Source organism: Cydia strobilella, chromosome 24, assembly GCF_947568885.1.
Source record: "Cydia strobilella chromosome 24, ilCydStro3.1, whole genome shotgun sequence".
Classification (NCBI taxonomy): Eukaryota; Metazoa; Arthropoda; class Insecta; order Lepidoptera; family Tortricidae; genus Cydia; species Cydia strobilella.
This window is the reverse complement of record NC_086064.1, coordinates 1,943,247-1,963,941: the sequence shown is the minus strand read 5'-3', so window position 1 is coordinate 1,963,941 and position 20,695 is coordinate 1,943,247. Positions and strand designations below refer to the sequence as shown.

General features: G+C 39.7%; 1 protein-coding gene across 1 annotated transcript in view; it reads right to left on the bottom strand.

Moving 5' to 3' along the window:
- Positions 1–9,198, bottom strand: part of LOC134752194 (glutamate receptor ionotropic, kainate 2) — a 33,405-nt gene extending 24,207 nt beyond the window's left edge. The window contains exons 1-4 of the mRNA XM_063687807.1: positions 8,969–9,198; positions 8,349–8,513; positions 6,366–6,509; positions 3,203–3,319 (exon numbers count right to left, since the gene is read on the bottom strand). Of these exons, the coding sequence (XP_063543877.1) occupies positions 3,203–3,319; positions 6,366–6,509; positions 8,349–8,513; positions 8,969–9,038 (496 nt within the window). The 5' untranslated portion in view covers positions 9,039–9,198. The remainder of the gene's footprint in view (positions 1–3,202; positions 3,320–6,365; positions 6,510–8,348; positions 8,514–8,968) is intronic.
- Between the last annotated feature and the right edge of the window lie 11,497 nt (positions 9,199–20,695).

Here is a 20,695-nt window from a genome sequence, read left to right as displayed (position 1 = left end):
GAAAAGTGTAAAATCGGAACTTTAAGCGTTCTGTCAAGTGACAATCGGAATTTAAGTTTTCGGAAATAGCACATTCGTGATTTTATTCCATCGTGTTTTTAAAATCGTAACTTTGATATTTCGGACTTATACATAATCGGGATTATGAAAGTCGTGGTTATAAAAATCGGAAAAACGTATTTCGGAATATTTGGGTGTTCCCATCAAAATAATGTCATCCAAATCGGTCCTCCAGTCAAATCAGTCTAAGCATGACGCCGGCGGCGGGCAGCGTCTGCCCCTTTTTTTGTTTTCGGAGTGGGAAATGCATCTGCCCCTACGACTTGTTGATAGTCATAGCGAAGCAGACGCTCACGGGGACCTGTAGGCGCTTGAAGCGGAACGGGAAGTTGCTCGGAATGAGGGGGATACGCGGGATGAACACGGCTTCTCTGGCGCCACACTCCGTCAGGATCTGCGCCTACATATGTATTACGTACGATGTATTTGGGATCACAATCGAACTCGCGCTGGCTTGCCGTTTCAGCCGAAAGCGAAGCGACCTGCCTGATGACTGAGTCTCTCACCGTGGTTTTTCTCAGACTCCTGAGACCGTGCCCCTTGTGGCCGCAATGCATTGCGAGACTTTCGCGAAAGATTCGATTTTTTTCGGGAAGGCATGATAACGCGTTTAAGTCCCAAATCGTTTGACATTTACTGAAAAATGTTTTTTTTAAAGTACCCACCTTTGTGACCATTATTAAGAAGAAAGGGCACGGCCGCTTCTCCATGCAAACGCAGTCTCCATTTTTTTGGTTAAAAACTACCCTATGTTCTTCCACGGGACTCAAACTATCTCTATACCAAATTTTATCTAAATCGGTTTAGCGGTTTAAGCGTAAAGAGAAATTAAAAAAAGTTTTTTCATATTTTTTGTGTTTTCACTCGGGAATGTTTTGATATCATAAATGAATTCGGCATACCCGATTTATACAAAAACGATACCTAACTTGGCCTAGTAGCTAAAATGATATAGTTATCAAGATAAAGTTTTTAACCCCTTTTTCACCACCATGAATTTTTAAAAACGCTGAAAGTAAGTGTCTTGCTTTTTAATATAATAACGTTTTGCAAAGTTTAAGTTCCTAGCTTAAAATAAAATTTGCACCCCAAGACAAACTTTCATCCCCTTTTCAACCCCCTGAGGGGTTAAATTTCCAAAAACGTCAATATTAGTTTTTTTGTAATCGTCTATCATACCTTTCTAAGAAGTTTCAAAGCATTTGTAATGGATTCAAACTTTCAACCCCCTTTTAACCCTGCTAGGGGACGAATTCTTGAAAACGCTAAAATCACTTTTCCTGTATTATAATAATATGCCCATTATACAAAGTTTCAAGTAACGCACTCAAAAAAAAATTGATCTCCATACAAACTTTCAACCTCTATTTCACCTCCTTAGGGGATGAATTTTCAAAAACGCTGAAATTAGTTTTCTTGTATTGCAATAATATATCTTCTTACGAAATTTCAAATTGCTAGCTTAAAATAAATCTTGAACCCCATACAAACTTTCATCCCCTTTTTAACCCCCTTAGGGGTAAAATTTCTCAAATTTTTATAGCCTATAACCTGGCCGTGGATTTTTTCGACAGATTAGTAAAGTTTGCATCAAAATCCGTTCAGCCGTTTTCATTAGTTGCGCGGTCAAATAAACAGACAAACAGATAAACAGATAAACAGACAAACAGATAAACAGATAAACAGACAAAAATTCTAAAAACTGTTGGAATGTGTTCCGTTATCGATTCTAAGTATCCCCAGCCAATTTTTTTTCGAATATCTTCCATGTACAGACTTTCGACCCTCTTCCACTTTATTATATGTATAGATGAAAAAGGAAAAATATTTTTTTTTCGAATTTTACAAAAAGCGATATACCAGGTAGCTTCTATTAATGTACCAAGCAACGTGGCGAATTTAACGGAAATAAAAAAAAAACACGGTGTATATATATATATTTTTTTTTTCTAGCGTTCAAAGGGCATACTTGGGACGCCAGGTGGGGCGAAGGCCGACCGGACGTCCCAGGTATCGCTGGGGCGATGCTGTTGGAGTAGACTTGAGCGATCACCATGCCGATAACTGGCGGGAGATGGCACAGGATCGACTGGCGTACACTCGTGTCGGAGGCCAAGACTCATTTTGGGTCGCTGCGCCATTAGGTAAGTAAGTATACTTACCTAATGGCTAGTATATTTTTTTAAGCGCTGGTGGCCTAGCGGTAAGAGCGTGCGACTTGCAATCCGGAGGTCGCGGGTTCAAACCCCGGCTCTTACGGAACTTATGTACGAAATATCATTTGATATTTACCAGTCGCTTTTCGGTGAAGGAAAACATCGTGAGGAAACCGGACTGATCCCAATAAGGCCTAGTTTTTACTACCCTCTAGGTTGAAAGGTCAGATGGCAGTCGCTTTCGTAAAAAGTAGTGCCTACGGCAATTCTTGGGATTAGTTGCCAAGCAGTCCGTGAGCCGTGGCAAAATGCCGGAACAAAGCGAGGAAGATGATGATGATATTTTTTAAAGGTAAGAAAAAGGAAACAAGAGAGGTAGGGCACTGTGAATGTCATATCGTGTTGTGTGGTATAGGGCACAGCACAGCGAATGTCATTCCAGATCTAGAGCAGACCCCAACTGGGGAAGGACCTCCACCTTACAGAAAACCGCAGACAAATAACACTAGACCCTACTCATAGTGTTGTGTTCCAACCGGTGAAGGTTGCCAGAGCTCAACGAGGGTGCGGGGTGTTAGGGTCGGCAACGCGCATATAACACCTCAGGAGTTGCAAGCGCCCATAGGCTACGGTGACCGCTTACCATCAGGCGGGCCGTATGCTTGTTTGCCACCGACGTAGTATTAAAAAAAATCAAAAAGTAGACTAAAGGATTTGCCACACTGGATGCGTTCTGCGGGCAGCGGTCAGGTAAAACTTCAACTTCAAAGGTTGCTGTGAATGTTATTCATACATACCCGTTCATATATGGTTTGACCCGACCGCTGACCGTAGAACGCATCCAGTGTGGCAAATCCTTAAATGACTAGGTTCTACGAAAATTATTTAAAAATTATTTTCGTTAATCTAGTACCTAGTGTCATGAGCCATGGCGACAAACGCAAGCAAGATGATGATGAGTTGGAGTTCCATTTTTAAGGTCTTACCATAGCCATAGTCTTCATAAATGACCCCCATCCTCGTCCAGTTGAGGTAGGCCGTGAGGTCAGCGAATGCTCGGTCCATGAGCTGTCTCGACGGATACAGGTTTACGGTGAAGGAGTCTGGGTCGTTGTGTTCTGTACGCAAAACACACCAATTTTTATAACATATAGCTATAATGTCTACTTACAAATTAAATTAATATCAAATAAAACTATATTAAAACTAAATATAAAAAGCAAGCTATAGAAAAATAACAATTTATACCGAAGTTATAAAAAGAACACCCCGTCCAAAACCTCCGCCTGCAGCATTGACCCCATAACGCTGGCTGCGTTACCTCTCTGCATTGTCAGCGATATACGCTGGGAGAGGTAAGCGCCAGCCCTGTGGTCTCCTGAAGAGTCGACCAGCCGCGTCGACAGGGCTCTCATAAAGGCTTTCATGTCCGTCGACCAAGGTACCATTGTCTCCACTGCAAGCGCCGCAAACTCATAATCTCGCAGTAAAGATGAGTATTTGCGGCGCTTGAGTTGGGCCTGGTCGGCAGCTGCGCCGGCCTGTGCACGGGTAGCTTGGATGTGGGACATGCCAATTAATTTATTTAGATTTCCTGAAAAATGGCCAGGTCAAGAGCACCCTACGCCGGCGAGCGTGTATGAGAAATGTTATTGTATTGTATTGTATTCATTTAATTCAAGCAACATGGCTCATAAAAGCTTTATGAAAGTGAAGGAAGCGAAAGAGGTAAGTATGTCAGGATCGTAGCAAGTGGAAATCCTTGGTCTCTGCCTATTCCTCCGGGAAATAGGCGTGATTATATGTATGTAGTTTTCCTGAGAGATTGGTTCTTAAACTTTACTGTACAGTGTTTTATTACATTGTCAGTAACTACCGAAGTCGAGTACCTATAAATAAAATAAATAAATATTGGGGACATCTTACACAGGTCGACCTAGCCCCAAACTAAGCATAGCTTGTACTATGGGTACTAGGCGACGATATCAATATACTTATATAGAGTTAGTCTTTTTGATGTATTGATGTCAACAATTGTTGGTAAACCTTAAAAAATAAAATAAACTTATACAGATAAATACATAAATACTTACGTATGTGTGACGTCATGAGATTATATAATAAATGGAATGTCGGTTAGCACTCGGCCGATAATGTGGGTAGGGTTAAGGCAGTCTCGCTCCGACCCTGCTACCGAACGGACGAGTGCATAACTGTGCATTCGAAACCAATATAGGATGTGTTATTGTTGTTCCCCAAATATCTACCTAAGAGGCAGTACGTTACAGTATGTATATAGATACATAAAAAACAACCATGACTCAGGAACAAATATCTGTGTTCATCACACAAATAAATGCCCTTACCGGGATTCGAACCCAGGACCATCGACTTCACAGGCAGGGTCACTAGGCCAGACCGGTCGTATAAAAGAAGGACCAACAGTTTTGGCACCCAAATGCCATTCTCTGGCACTTCATTAGAAGAAAAGTTGCTACTACAGACTTGTAATAAGATTTAACGTGCGAGCTATTGGGAAAAAGCCAAGAATGTAATAGTTGTCAATGACAAAACCTTTTTTTTTAGGCTTCCATAGCCAAAAAAGCAAAAACGGAACCCTTATAGAATCGTCATGTCTGTTCTGTCTGCCTATATATCACAGCCATTTTACTCGGAAACTATAAAGGGCCCTCCACACTCGTGCGCGAATCTCAGCGAAATAGACTCCACACTCGCGTTCGAGGCTTCGCGCTGCGTTAGTCTGGAGCGGGCTTAAGATATATTTAAACGAAGGCGTGTCTCACTCCGCGATTTCGTCGCATCGCTACAAGTACCTGCGGCCGCCTCAATTTTGAGGTTTTGCCATAGTAATTGCCGCACACCGCCTTGACGTGTCTTTTTATTGACACACTTGAACAATAAGTAGCAGTTAATATTAATATGTAACAATTATATAGCATATACTATACTTATTACATTATTTTGGTTTCATAAGTAATAGTTGCTATTTTTTTATATCGTTTTCAATAAAAAGACACATCAAGTTTATCCTTTTTCTAATGCCTAAACGAAGTATAGGTCAAGACTTGTTATCGAATTAGGTCACCCGTGAGAACATGAGAAGCTGTATTCGCAGCTCACGAGTGTATGTTGAGTGTCCAACAGAGCTCTTGCCACCCGATCTACTTAAACTCAGCCCACTAGAGGAGAGGGAAAACTAAACCTTATTCGTATTTAGCCTAGCAATATGTGCAGATAATTCTCAAAACTTCCAAAATTTCTGATGTTTTTTATGAGATCCCAGGTAGCATTTATACGTCATTATGACGTCCGTTACGTCACTGCTATGCGTCATAATGACATCTATATGACGTCGCTGACGTCACTTTGCTACCTGGGATTATTCTCATGCAAGTTTCCGTTTAGAAAATTCGATCTCGCATCAACAACGCCATCTTTTTTTATTTTGTCCGAATTTATAAGTTTCTGGCCGACCGCGTGTAATGGCAGTTATAACTTGTAACGTTAGATGGAGCTTTACTTTCACGTGCGCCGCGAAGCTCTTCCATGTGTGCGTGCTAGCGGGGAGGGAAGAAGCTAGCGGGCGTGGCTTACGAACGTGGCTGACTAGCCGTCTGCTGAAGATGACAGATGTAACGTTGAGTGCCGGGCAGAGGGCACTCAGCGATCGACTCAACGTCGGGGTACTGAAGATACATCTATTACCTTGACTAGCCGTGTCTGCTGAAGATGACAGATGTATGACGTTGAGTGACCGACAGAGGGCGCTCAGCGATCGACTCAACGTCGGGCCACTGAAGATACATCCATTACCTTGACTAGCCGTGTCTGCTGAAGATGACAGATGTATGACGTTGAGTGACCGACAGAGGGCGCTCAGCGATCGACTCAACGTCGGGCCACTGAAGATACATCCATTACCTTGACTAGCCGTGTCTGCTGAAGATGACAGATATATGACGTTGAGTGACCGACAGAGGGCGCTCAGCGATCGACTCAACGTCGGGCTACTGAAGATACATCTATTACCTTGACTAGCCGTGTCTGCTGAAGATGACAGATGTATGACGTTGAGTGACCGACAGAGGGCGCTCAGCGATCGACTCAACGTCGGGCCACTGAAGATACATCCATTACCTTGACTAGCCGTGTCTGCTGAAGATGACAGATGTATGACGTTGAGTGACCGACAGAGGGCGCTCAGCGATCGACTCAACGTCGGGCCGCCGCTGCTGAAGAGCGCCACTGCACCGGACTTTATCTCATGACACGCTGCAACGAAATAAGCAAATTAATAATTATTATATTATAATAAATATTCTTTGAATAAAAAAGTTAAATACTGATATTTATTTCTACTAATATTTTGGTACAATCAGTTTACAAAACAACATTAGAATTAAGTAATTTGCAAGGTTGACAAATTCAAATCCGCAACGTCAGGCTTCGTCAGGTCCGCAACGTAGGGTTCGTCAGGTCCGCAACGTAGGCTTCGTCAGGTCCGCAACGTCAGGCTTCGTCAGGTCCGCAACGTAGGGTTCGTCAGGTCCGCAACGTAGGCTTCGTCAGGTCCTCAACGTAGGCTTCGTCAGGTTCTTTGAATTGATGTATGGTTGAGTTTTGATGCCAGTGTCTGGCAGATGTGTTTAAAATAAATATACTGACGTGAATTATAGTCTATTCCATTCACTTATATAGCACATTAAAAGAATTTAAACAAACCAAACCACATGACTTAGTAATTCCGCCAATGATTACTACTTACTTACTATTCGTATCTGTGGAATCATATCATTGGCTGAGCTATGAAGACAAATCTGCATACAACAATATTCAGAACCTCTTCCTTTTGGAATTGTTATGTCGGCTAAAAAGTAAATTAACTTCTTTACATCACATTTCAAGAGGTCGGTTACATAATAGCTCTCTTTCGTCACTTAACTTTTCTCAATCCCTGACTCGACAGAATACAACAAAACCCTTAGTTTAACGCAACATGTCAAGCACCCTCAAATTTACAGTTTCCGGCGGCCATATTGCTTTCCCGCCACTCCGCTTCCGGCCTGTTTTTACGCTACATTTTTAGTTTTTGCGCTGGTGAAATATGAGCTTACTTTTTGCTAGTAAACGGGTTTTTTTAGAGAAATGTGGAAGTGTACTGATATAAATTGTCAAACATGCGAAGGATATATAAAACTTTGTGTACCCCATGAGTCACTGACAGTGTCAACACTGACATATACGCTAAAGTCTACGTAATTTACTTTTAATCTTGTATATACTATGCCACAACTATGTCTATGCTTTTTACACACCGCGCTCGCACCCTGTGCATGTAGACCTTAAGCAACACAGGGCCCTACATTTCAGTGGCGGTGCACAAAAGTCACAAAACAATTATATAAGCTAAATTAAAAGAATTTCGGCCCGTTAAATGTGTCTACTTTGCTCCAGAATTCGAAATTTAATTTAAACTTTAAAATTACCTATTATACACGGTGGCTAAAAAATAAGTGCATTGGCGTTGCCAGGGAGGTTTTGGGATTTGGCTGTTTTATACATTTTGGCTGGTCCATTTTCTATGGGAGGGTTAAATTTTTTTTCGCGATTTCGGGGTTAGTCCCATAGTAAAAGTTGCTCAGTATAATCCCAAAACCTCCCTGGCAACGGGAATGTACTTATTTTTTAGCCATACTGCATTGTGGTAGGTACGAGGATGTTAGTATATTTTTTTTAATTTTATAATCTGGTTTTTATGGAGGCTTTGGACACTAGGTGAACATGTCAGCCTATGTTAGTATATGTATGCCGAAGAACTTCACTACGAGTATTATCATGTTGTTACGGGGAGCACGCTCCCCTTCTTTATCCTGTATAGGTTTTGCGTATTTGAAAAATTATAACTTTTCTTATATTAGCTTCTGAAGAAATCCCCCGCCGGTATATATTGTATGGGAGCGTAGACCAGCGTAGAATCCCAGGTAGCAAAGTGACGTCATTTATACGTCATAATAACGTAACGGACGTCATAATGACGTATAAATGCTACCTGAGATCTGGTAGCACGCTCCTCTCCTTATTTATCCTGTATACCGCGTATTTGTTACTTACCTTTCTTATAGCTTCTAAAGGAATCCCCCGCCGGTATATATTGTATGGGAGCGTAGACCAGCGTGGAATCTGGAAGCACGCTCCTCTCCTTATTTATCCTGTATACCGCGTATTTAAACGCCAGCTCGGTGCTGCCACCTCGCGCCTCGTCCGTTAAAATTGCACCTAAAAAATATATACATTACTGCACTTGCTCGTTTGTATTACATACGAATAATATCATAATGACACATAAAAGTTTCGGAATTATAGAATATATACTGCCACTAGAAAGCCACGTCGCGCACATAGCGACAGATCATGGACCGAGCGACTTGTAACGTATACATAACACCGAGCGACTTGTGACATATTATACATTTAACATAACACGTATTATGTTACCTATTTTAATGACGGGCGATAAGGCGGCAACGGCGCTGCCACTAGCCAGCGACACCACGTCCACATAGCGACATATGCCACTTGTGACATATTGTACATATGTATAACGTAACAGCTATTATGTTACCTATTTTAATGACGAGCGATAAGGCAGCAACGGCGCTGCCACTAGCCAGCGACACCCGACACACCAAGGACTGCCGAACGACTTGTGACGTGTACATCATAACACGTACCTATCTTAATGACGGGCGACACGGCGGCGACGGCGTGCACAGCAACTAGCCAGCCACACCACGGCCACATAGCGACACACCAGGGACTGCCAAATGACTCGTGACGTGTACATCATAACACGTACCTATCTTAATGACGGGCGACACGGCGGCGACGGCGTGTACAGCAACTAGCCAGCCACACCACGGCCACATAGCGACACATCACCAGGGACTGCCGAACGACTTGTCTGTAAAAAAAAACATAAGCTTAGGCATGAGTGCAATAAAAGTGTGTATTTGTGGCTTTCCATCAGAGAAGGGTCTTTAAGCTCCATATTCATAAGGACTCTTATCTGATGGAAAGGTCCTTATGCACATGAAGCATAAGGACCCTTCTCTGCTGAAAAGCCACATTTGTGTGATGGTATGTGATCTGGTTTGCATAAATAGAGCCATCATAGCTTGCCCCTTTCTCTAGTTTTGTTCTATGAGATTTGGCTTAAAGGGCTGGCATCCAGGGCATAAAATTCTATTAAAAAACAAGAATTTGACACAAATCTAGGGATTGATAGGGCACGACCAGTGAAACCTGTGTAGAAACGTCGGTAAATAAAGGTAACAAAATAAATTCGCGATAGACCCGATTTTAAATGTGACTATACTCGTATGTGTTCAAAACGCGAAAGTTTTAAAAGAAAATGAAAAATGATTTATTTGTGTATCAAAAATGCAGCTTATTACATAGTAGAATTACATTTTTAGGAGTATTCTATTGTTAGACAGCCTAGGAATAGTGTCCTGAGCCCTAAACTAGGTAAACCTGTCTTATAGGGATCAGGGAATAAACCACCGCCAGTTCTAGCAATGCAGCAAAGGTTGGTTGTGTACACAAGATAAAAACAGATACAGATGGTCAGATAGCTGTTACGTATACAATTTTTAAAGTTTAGCAAGGAGGATAGAAATATGACATTATCAACTATAGTATATTCAAATGTTATATTGATAGGGCAAGCTGCTAAATACTCCCACCGGCCAACCCCATTTCATAGAAATTGTTAAAAGTTCTTAACTGTTATTATAACTTAAAAAAAACAAACGAACGGGCATAGCTGTGGTTAAAACACATCAAATTGCGTAAAATATTTTTCTATTACGTCAATATCCGGAGATAAAAACAGGGACTAAGTTTGTAAGGAGAAACGGTCTCTCCCCTTTCGTCTTAAGCAAACAATACAATGTGTATGACCCGTAAATAAACCAAACAATACGTGCCCATACGTAGATCCAATTAATCCTGAAATCAAATGCTTCGGCAGCAATGGAATTGCATACAGACATTCTAAGCACGTTCTATCATCACACTCACGTTTTTATACAATACATCATCAGTAGTTAGTGTCCGACCAAAATCGAATTTTTAACCGAAACCGAAGGCTCAATATTGCTCTAGTTTTGGTAAAAACTGATCCTTCGGAAACATGATTTTAGGATGACTCACGTTAGACCGGGCCGTGTCCGGGCCGGAGCTTCCGGCGCTTCGTTTTCTATGGAAAGCATCACGTGATCACCTGTCATGTCATAGAAAAGTAAGCGCCGGAAGCTCCGGCCCGGTCTAACGTGAGTCATCCTTTTTATGGCGAAACCTCCCGAAACCAATGCTTCGGTCTGACATTACTGAAAATATAGTTTCGGCGCGGCCGAAAGGTCCCGCAGTTTTTTGGCCGAAACCGAACCTTCGGCCGAAATATGATTTTTATGTCGAGTCGACGGCGGCGCTTTTTTTTTTGATCATGACTATACTGTCTGGCCTCACCTGGGGCCAGTTACTGTTTGCGGTATGAGTGAGATCAGTGTCGCGGCCTGAAGAGCCTGAAGGGCCGCGGCACTGCCAAGAAGGAAAGGAGTGAGAGAAAGAGTATGGAAGAGTGAAAGATGACAGAAAAATGAATAGAGGAGAGTAGATAACAAAATGAAGTTCGACGGCGGCGCGTCTGCATCGCTGTAGGTGTGCAAAGGTCTCAAGCTGCGTCTGACTTGCGTGTGTATCCTAAAGGGCCTGAAGGGCCGCGACACTGCCAAGAAGGAAAGGAGTGAGAGAAAGAGTATGGAAGAGTGAAAGATGACAAAAAAATGAATAGAGGAGAGTAGATAACAAAATTAAGTTCGACGGCGGCGCGTCTGCATCGCTGTAGGTGTGCAAAGGTCTCAAGCTGCGTCTGACTTGCGTGTGTATCGATACAAACGCGCGTCGATGGTGCGTTTAAAAGTCGCGGTGTGCAGGAGCCCTTACTGGGCTATATTCAGATAAGGCCGCTTTCCCACTGTCGTCCAGTTTTTTGCGGGTACGGTTTTCTGCAGGATCCAGTTTTCTGTAGTATGCGTGCAGACCCGCAAACAGAATGCTCGTGTGAACGTTACTATTAGCACGTATAGTAAAACGGAATCCTGCAGAAAACCGTATCCCGCAAAAAACTGGACGTCAGTGGGCAAGAGCTCTGACGTCATAAATTCCACATTTTATCCCCAAATCCAAAATCCGCATAATTTTCAAATCTCGCATTTGTAGCAAGAGTAGTAAATGCCCTCTGATGCTCAAACTTCGGCCATCAAAATGTAAATCTACTTCACAACAAATATAACTTTTCAAGTTTGGTCAGATTGTTTAAGACTGTACAGTCTTACGTACGAATAGTCCGAGATCCCACTGTATTATTTAGGTGTGTGTTTTTAGGGTTCCGTACCCAAAGGGTAAAAACGGGACCCTATTACTAAGACTCCGCTGTCCGTCTGTCCGTCTGTCCGTCTGTCTGTCGGTCACCAGGCTGTATCTCATGAACCGTGATAGCTAGACGGTTGAAATTTTCACAGATGATGTATTTCTGTTGCCGCTATAACAACAAATACTAAAAAGTACGGAACCCTCGGTGGGCGAGTCCGACTCGCACGTGTCCGATTTTTTTAAAGATAAAGGAGGCAAACGAGCAGTCAAATAAAAACGCCGGATGGTCGATCGAGCAGACAAGACGAACACCAGGGTTGTCAGTGCATTGCAGGCTTTTAAGATGGGATTACGCTCTTGTCTTGAACGTTTGAAGGTCGTATCGGTCCGGAAATACCGCAGGCGACAGTTCATTCTACAGTTTAGCTTTTGGTGGTATTAAAAATATAATACAATCAAAAAATTTCAAGCGTTTTTCAATAAAAATACACATCAAGATTGCTTACCTAGAAATGATGAATCAATACAGTTGCGTTTACATCGATGCAGAAGCGATGTTGAACTAACCTCGTAAGGCTCACCATACAAAGTTTCCCTATTTTTAATTTGAACCTTGTTGTATAGAAGATTAGGGTGACTTTCGTTTGTTTTAGAAAACAATGAAACAAAAGAAATGCTACTTAATTCAGTTAGTGTAAGGTTCAAATTAGATTGAAACAGTGTACATTGTAATGCACATTGGGCCTTACGAGGTTAAAACAGCGCGACTGCTTCGCGACAGTCGCGCATTTTCTCAACGTCGACAAGTGGCCACACGCCGCGATTTTTAGGGTTCCGTACCCAAAGGGTAAAAACGGGACCCTATTACTAAGACTCCGCTGTCCGTCTGTCCGTCTGTCTGTCGGTCACCAGGCTGTATCTCATGAACCGTGATAGCTAGACGGTTGAAATTTTCACAGATGATGTATTTCTATTGCCGCTATAACAACAAATACTAAAAAGTACGAAACTCTCGGTGCGCGAGTCCGATTCGCACTTGGCCGGTTTTTTCGTCAACGTGAACCTCCCTAAAATATTACGTTAAAAGTAAATCGGAGCTTTTTTAAACCACTGAATCGTGAAAAAAATAAAATTGATTCAGCATCAAATAACGAAAAGCTACTTCATTGCAATAAAAATAAGTATGAAATTTGTTCGCTTTTTTAAAAGGAACTTTAAGGTTTACACAGTTGCGGGTTTACGAATTTTGTTTTTAAAAATGGAAACTCATTTTTAAAATTTCTGATAGGTACAATATTGACTTTGCTTTTAAAGTACTACAGTCAGCGGCAATAGTAGGGGATAAAACAACGCGCCAAAAATATTTTCCCATCCTGTAATATTTTTCCAAATGTGTCGTTTTCAAGCACAAGGTACCACATTGTCGCTTGCCATAAGGACGCTCCGCCAGGTTATTCGTATAAAGATACAAGCAATTTTCGTCCTTATGGTAAGCGACAATGTGGTACCTTTTGATTGAAAACGTCACAAATAGAGATACTGGTATATCTCTACAGTTTGCTTAGAGGATATAACCAAACGGGAAACGGGGATATAATTATAATAAATAATAAATATTATAGGACATTCTTACACAGATTGACTAAGTCCCACGGTAAGCCCAAGGAGGCTTGTGTTATGGGTACTCAGACGACGATATATATAATATATAAATACTTAAATATATAGAAAACACCCATGACTCAGGAGCAAATATCTGTGCTCATCACACAAATAAATGCCCTTACCGGGATTCGAACCCAGGACCATCGGCTTCACAGGCAGGGTCACTACCCACTAGGCCAGACCGGTCGTCAAAATAATTATATATATATATATATATTTTTTTTTTTTTATTTTTAGTTTTAATCGTGTTTCGATAGATGGCAGTAAAATTACTGTATCTACAAAATTTACTATGACAGTACCCCTCTATCCTATATATTCTCTTTGGCTATACCTACTATAAGGCGGCTTAATGATAAGGGCAGCGAAGCTAAGTCGGAATTTTTAAGTTTTAACTTTATATAGGTATATTTCAATATATTATTATTAATATATATTATCGCTCCGTCTGTGACGGTATTAACCGTCTTAGAACTCACATTCCTATGGCGTATGTGTAGCTAACGCGAGTGTTCAAACATACTTATACATTCATATACACGCGTAACTCCATTAACACGTTCTAAATATGAGGCCGCGGCACCCGGTAATATACGGAAATATGTGACATCACATACGGATGGTAAGGATAGCTAGCCAAACATAAGGCGGTTCCTTGAGCCAGAAGGCGAAAAATCTCCTTATATGATCATACTTTTCTAAGAAGTTGATATTCGTAGACGTGGAAAAAATATATGTAGTTCTTGATTATATTATCTTTAATTTATAAGCTTCCGATACACGAATTATGACACTTCGCTCGATACAATTAATTCCCAAAGTAACCTCTAACTCGGACTTTTAATCCAACTTTACTCGGTTATTCATTATGTGACACTATAAACAAAAAAAAGAAAAAAATAACAATCTTAACTTAAATAGTATTTTGACCGCTTTCGAATTTCGATATTGTAAGGCAATGTTTTTAAAATAAATAAAAATCGCCAAAATGGGGTTGGCAACTGTCAAAGGTTTGCAGAGATGGCGCCATCATAGCTTGCCCCTTTTTCTATGAGATTTGGCTTAAAGGCTAGCATCCAGGGCATTAAAAAAACAAAAATTTGACACAATTCTAGGGATTGACAGGGCAAGCTATGCTGGCGCCATCTACTAATTATTTCGACCGGCCAACCCCATTCGATCAAAATTGACACTTGGCGCGCATGGTCTTTCCAGTTCTTTCTTGCGAAATGTGACAGTGATAATGGCAAACCGATGGAACGGCCTCTCAAAATCATTGCTACAAGTCATTTCTGAAAGGATGTGTAGCTGATATATACAAAAACATTGTATAGACAGTCTGAAGGTGTGTGTTATAAGACAAATAGTTTATTTAATTAATTACGCGTTCGCTTAGCAAACGCCTGAGGGAGGCCACAGGTGACCCTCGCGCGGGCGGCTTTCTCGCGCAAAGATTAGTCATAGCAATCCAGCGCGGGAATGCCGCCTGCGTGATGGGTACCTTGCCTAGGGGGCAAAATTTAGAAGTTCCTTTTATGTAAGTATTTTTAAGTTTATTTTACCTTAGTATTATCATTTAATTTAGTTTGTAATTTGTTTCTCTTCTTCTTTGTCCGTCCCTGCTCCCGTTATCTGGGGTCGGGTCTCCTCACATTTCTGCGCCAGGCCCGTCGGTCCAGGATTGTCGGTTTTGGCAATTGGGTTTTCTTGAGGTCTCTCTAGTTTGTAATTTGTTTATTGTTTAATTAATAACTTGTCACAGTTTCAAATTCTATCTTAATTTGAAACGACCTTGAAAATCGCTCACGCTTATTGGTACATGCAAAATGAAGTGAAAGCCGTGCGTGAGACGTGCGCTAATTACCAAGACAATCGTCAAGGTTATATCAAAACCAGTTCAATATCATAACAAATTGTTAAATTAGAATCGAAGGCCGGATCAAACTTACAAAATCATGTCAATTTTGATCTAAGTAATTTATTTTTAATTGTTGGGAAGTTGCATTCCAAGAAGTACCTAAACACAAATCTTCAAACTTTTTTTCATTTTGTGAATTAGGAAGAAACCAATTACACTGATTCGGTTGCATTCGTATTTTCGTTTAATAATTTGTTATATTTTTTAAGTTATGAGTATAAAAATAAATCAAAATTTTACACTAATTAAGTCATTTTATAAATCAAATATATTATTTTGTACTCGTCGACTGTCGTGTTGTGGTTCAATTAAGACTTCGTATACCAAACTGAAATCGCATACTTTTCACTATGGGATCCCAATCAATCAAGCTTTTCAATCTCGTTCCCAATAAGACCACTCAGCAAGCTTCGTGGCCTTAACAGGGTACTCGACTGAAAAGCTCTCCATTTTTTTTATTTTTTTTTTATTTAAAAGGCACACTAAACAGACAACATTCAACATTGTTACAAAGAGTATTTAAGCGGCAGGTATTACATAAGAATGCCATCCAAAGTAAGCATGCACAGCAAGAAATAATAACGAGCAAAAGCTATCCTAAAATTATAAAAAATGTCCTAAAACTACTCAAAATTACACTAAATTACAAATTACAACATTTCACAAATACTTAATTATTGCATGTCAAATTGCTTAATTAGGGAAGTGTGATGATGGCCGAGAACCCTAACAACCTGCTTCCTAAATACTGCCTGCCGTGAGTCGAAAATGTCAATATCTGTGTTTCCATTATATCACGATTGTATAAAATACTATTATTGCTCACTATGTTATAAGGCTGTGTGTCCCTTGAAGTTATTTCGAGCGTTATTACAGCCAGAAAATACGCCATTATCGTGAAATTGCCGCTAAATCTCTTTAATCATATTATGATGAAAGGCATAAATAAATTTAATTGCTGCATATACACGGTGGCTAAAAAATAAGTGCATTCCCGTTGCCAGGGAGGTTTTGGGATTATACTGAGTAACTTTCACTATGGGACCAAGCCCGAAATCGCGAAAAAATAATTGGCTGTTTCAGACATTTTGGTTGGTCCATTTTCTATGCGAGGGTAATTTTTTTTTGCGATTTCGTGATTGGTCCCATAGGAAAAGTTGCTCAGTATAATCCCAACCTCCCTGGCATCGGGAATGCACCTATTTTTTAGCCACCCTGTATAATGGGAGGGGAGGTTTTGATTGTTCGGTTATTTTCTATCATTTTATTCCTCCATTTCAAAATCGCGACTAAACAAAATATAAATATAAATAAATCATTTCATTCTAATAGGGGACATTACTGCAATGTTCTGCCCCCAGAGTGCAGCACTAGCCTTTTTAGTAAACCATAGAGTAACTTATACATACTGTACCTTTAACAGGTTTTTGACAAGTTTTCAGAGATAAAGAAATTTCGATTTCCTTGTTTTGTAATAGATTGTGGTAGTGGCGCCCCCTGCGCAGAGTTTCGCGTAATATTCCCTATGAACCTCTGAGAAGAAAATATGGGATAAAATTATAGCATCCTGGAGATATCTCAAGAATTCTCAAATACTAGTCTGTTAGGAAAGAGAATATTCGTGTAATGTATAGGGCCCAATACATTCCGCACAGACTCAAATCATAATCACTTCTTCTTAAAGCGATGGAGCCCTGTGGAAAGGTGAAATGGCGCTTGGAAAATAGAAATCCATTTTATGAAGTTTGCAAATAATTTGATTGCGTTTTCTTCTTTTGTATTATAAATACGGCTTTTCTTTGATCTACGGAAAGGTAAATCTTGGGTTCAAAGCCCGGTAAAGGAAGAGCGCTGGTGCTGGTGGCCTAGCGGTAAGAGCGTGCGACTTGCAATCCGGAGGTCGCGGGTTCAAACCCCGGCTCGTACCGATGAGTTTTTCGGAATTTATGAAAGAAATATCATTTGATATTTACCAGTCGCTTTTCGGTGAAGGAAAACTTCGTGAGGAAACCGGACTAATCCCGACAAGGCCTAGTTTCCCCTCTGGGTTGGATGGTCAGATGGCAGTCGCTTTCGTAAAAACTAGTGCCTACGCCAATTCTTGGGATTAGTTGCCAAGCGGACCCCAGGCTCCCATGGAGCCGTGGCAAAATGCCGGGACAACGCGAGGAAGATGATGATGATACACACAAATATACGTTGATTGTTTCCAAAATTGTTATGGTTTGTTCCTTTAAAATGCCGAATCAAAACGTAAAACTGAAAACTTCTCCGAGACTAAGGGACAACGTCGGAGGTAAATCTTAAAACTTAAATACGCGATTAACGGCGCGATTCGAGAAATGAATTAGAAATTCACTAGATAAAAAAAAAAAAAAAAAAAAAAAAAAAAAAAAAATTTTGGCTTTATTGCTGCTCTACATTGTTAACAATATATTATTAGGTATTACTTTTCCGACGATTGGGTTTTGTAACAACAGCTTGTCTTTCGACAAACATTCACTAGATATGAAATAGTAAAAGATATGTGACATTTCACGGCAAAACGTGACCCTTGTAAAGTCCAGCTATCGCCTTACTAGAGCTAATAAAATCACCGTACACTGTATTTTACTAACCGTACAATTTCAGTAGTTTTTAAAGCTCCTAAGACCTTGATACTGGCGAAATAGTCCCACTGGACTGAAGCCATAATTTTAAAAGAATGAATGAATAAAATAGATGTCACAATGTAAGATTTCATGTCTAGCCCGTGGGTCTATTGTTTCCCATAAAGTTTTAAGTCATAATGTATTGTTTGTCCGCATTTTCGTTGAAGCCATAATTTTAAAAGAATGAATGAATAAAATAGATGTCACAATGTAAGTTTCGATGTTCCGTGGATCTATTGTTTCCCATAAAGTTTTAAGTCATAATGTATTGTTTGTCCGCATTTTCGTTGAAGCCATAATTTTAAAAGAATGAATGAATAAAATAGATGTCACAATGTTAGTTTTGATGGCTAATCCGTGGGTCTATTGTTTCCCATAAAGTTTTAAGTCATAATGTATTGTTTGTCCGCATTTTCGTTAGTCATAATTTGGTTTTTCTCAGAAACGCGTAACTTTTCAGGATTGCCATAAAACAAACCTAACCTAATCTATCTATAGGATAACCTTACGAAAATTCTAAAAAGTTAACGGTTTTAGAATTATGACTAATGGTAATCTGACAATCATTACATTATAACTTTCAATAATTATGTCAAAAGGGATCCCCTACCCCGTATTTGGTAACAGGAACAGCATTTTCAGCAATATTACCATATTGCCAATAGTACATCACCAATATTCGCTAGTTCGGTTTTGTATCAGGAATTTATTCATTTATGTGTGACGACGAGCGATGACAAAGGGAATGGTGAGCGATATTTACAATGTTCGATTAAACCAGTATATATGGGTGTTTTATTATACGTAGGTGCTACGACGCTGGAGGTCAAGATATATTGGAAATGGTATAAACAGGTGGGTTTTGAGTATCGCAGGGTTTTCAAATGTAGATTTGAATGTGTTGTCACTTGTCACTATACTTCGTTTTTTTAGCATTAGAAAAGAATACCTACACGATCTTGGAGGCACTGCTCAGGTGTTACTTATTATGACAAAGATATTATGTAACTCCGTATTTAGATAAGTTGTCTAAGGAAAAAACGTGCCTCGGAAAATCAAGAAAAATGTATGCTCAGAAAGATATCGCCATACCTTTGGCCCTCGGGTAGATGGCGACACCGTTTGATTTTTAACAATTTTAACACAAATCAGTGAAATCACATGGTTCAAAGTCTTATGGCGTTCAAAAATAATAGATAAAAAATTATCCATATATATCTATATTTTTTGTTATTTTTATTCATTTTCATTTTTAGTTAAAACTAAAAATGAAAATGATGAGCATTAAAATGCTGTGTCTAAAGATGGCAGCAAATTTACTATGATAATAACCTTTAGTACACTCTATTATCTTTGTTTATGTTATGACTAGGTACAGATGTAGTGCATAATTGTTTTCCATCGTATTTTCTCGGAAACGTTCGTATTTATCATGCTACTTCAGTCAACCTAAACCTTAGTACTTGATATAAAAATAGTTGCTCTGTTTAATAAATATAATAAAAATAAATAAAATTTACCGAGACTGATTTAAATAGCAAGACGCGTTCGTACGTTTCCGTGAAAATACGATGGAAAATAATTATGCACTCTTTGCTCTATTTGTCAAAGATAACCTGATCAGCGAATCAATTGACTAAATCATTAGTCTCAATGCGATAGATGGCATGAATCAGCCGTTTTTCGACTTAATAACACGTAATTTAGGTTTAAATTCGCTCAACATGTTTAAGCTGCTGCTAAGCTGATAAGAGGGTAAATTGCCTAATTAGTTGAAGATTAACGGCTAAGTAGCCAACTAACAGCACAATTACATTGGGACATTTGGCAGTGACTTAGTAAATGTACAGCTTAATGATAATGAATCTATCGTGACTGCCGCTTAAAGTGGCGTATGCCCAGTAGGTTTATTTTTTGAGCAGTACAAACTTTCTAGGGGTTCTGTTCTAATACCTACCTCAAATGGGTTCCGTTCGGTATCGGGCTGATTCTATTAACTGATAAAATTGGGTTGAATAACTTAAGGCCAAAGGGTCTTGAGTACTTTGAAAAATACTATTTATACGGGTGTTTTTAAACCCAGATTTTGTATGTAAATGTATTATCAAGAAAACCCTTTTGTATTTTATTTGTAACTAGCGAACCGCCCCGGCTTCGCACGCGTGCAATGCTGATGTATTATTATAGAATAGAATGAGATTTTATTCGTAAGCACAAACAAACAAGACATTACATAATACAAAAGAAAACATAAAATAAGATTAAAGTGCCACGAAATGGCCTCATCTCAGCATGTTGCTGGTGACTTCCAGCGCTGATCTTCCGATGAGACCATCAGGTGAAAAGAATCACGGAAGGTAACAGACAAGAAGAAAAGAACATATACATATAAATACATATAAATCTTCCTCTTGAATCACTCTATCTATAAAAAAAACCGCATCAAAATCCGTTGCGTAGTTTTAAAGATCTAAGCATACATAGGGACAGACATCCATCCAGACAGCAGGAAGCGACTTTGTTTTATACTATGTAGGATGGTTTTTGATGGGAGTTATTTTCAAAATACAAAATACTTTTTACTAGTAATATAGGTAGAGGTTACATTCTCTACCTACATAACATCCTAAAGAAGATTGCTGATTATGTGTGTTGTCCTGTAATTAATAAAATAATTTTAAGTGTAAAATTTAATTTAATTTTTAATTTTTAAGAACGGTCGGTGCCCTAAATTAAGCAACCAAGTTGCCATACTAATTGTATAGAAAAGTGGATACTTATGTTAGGGA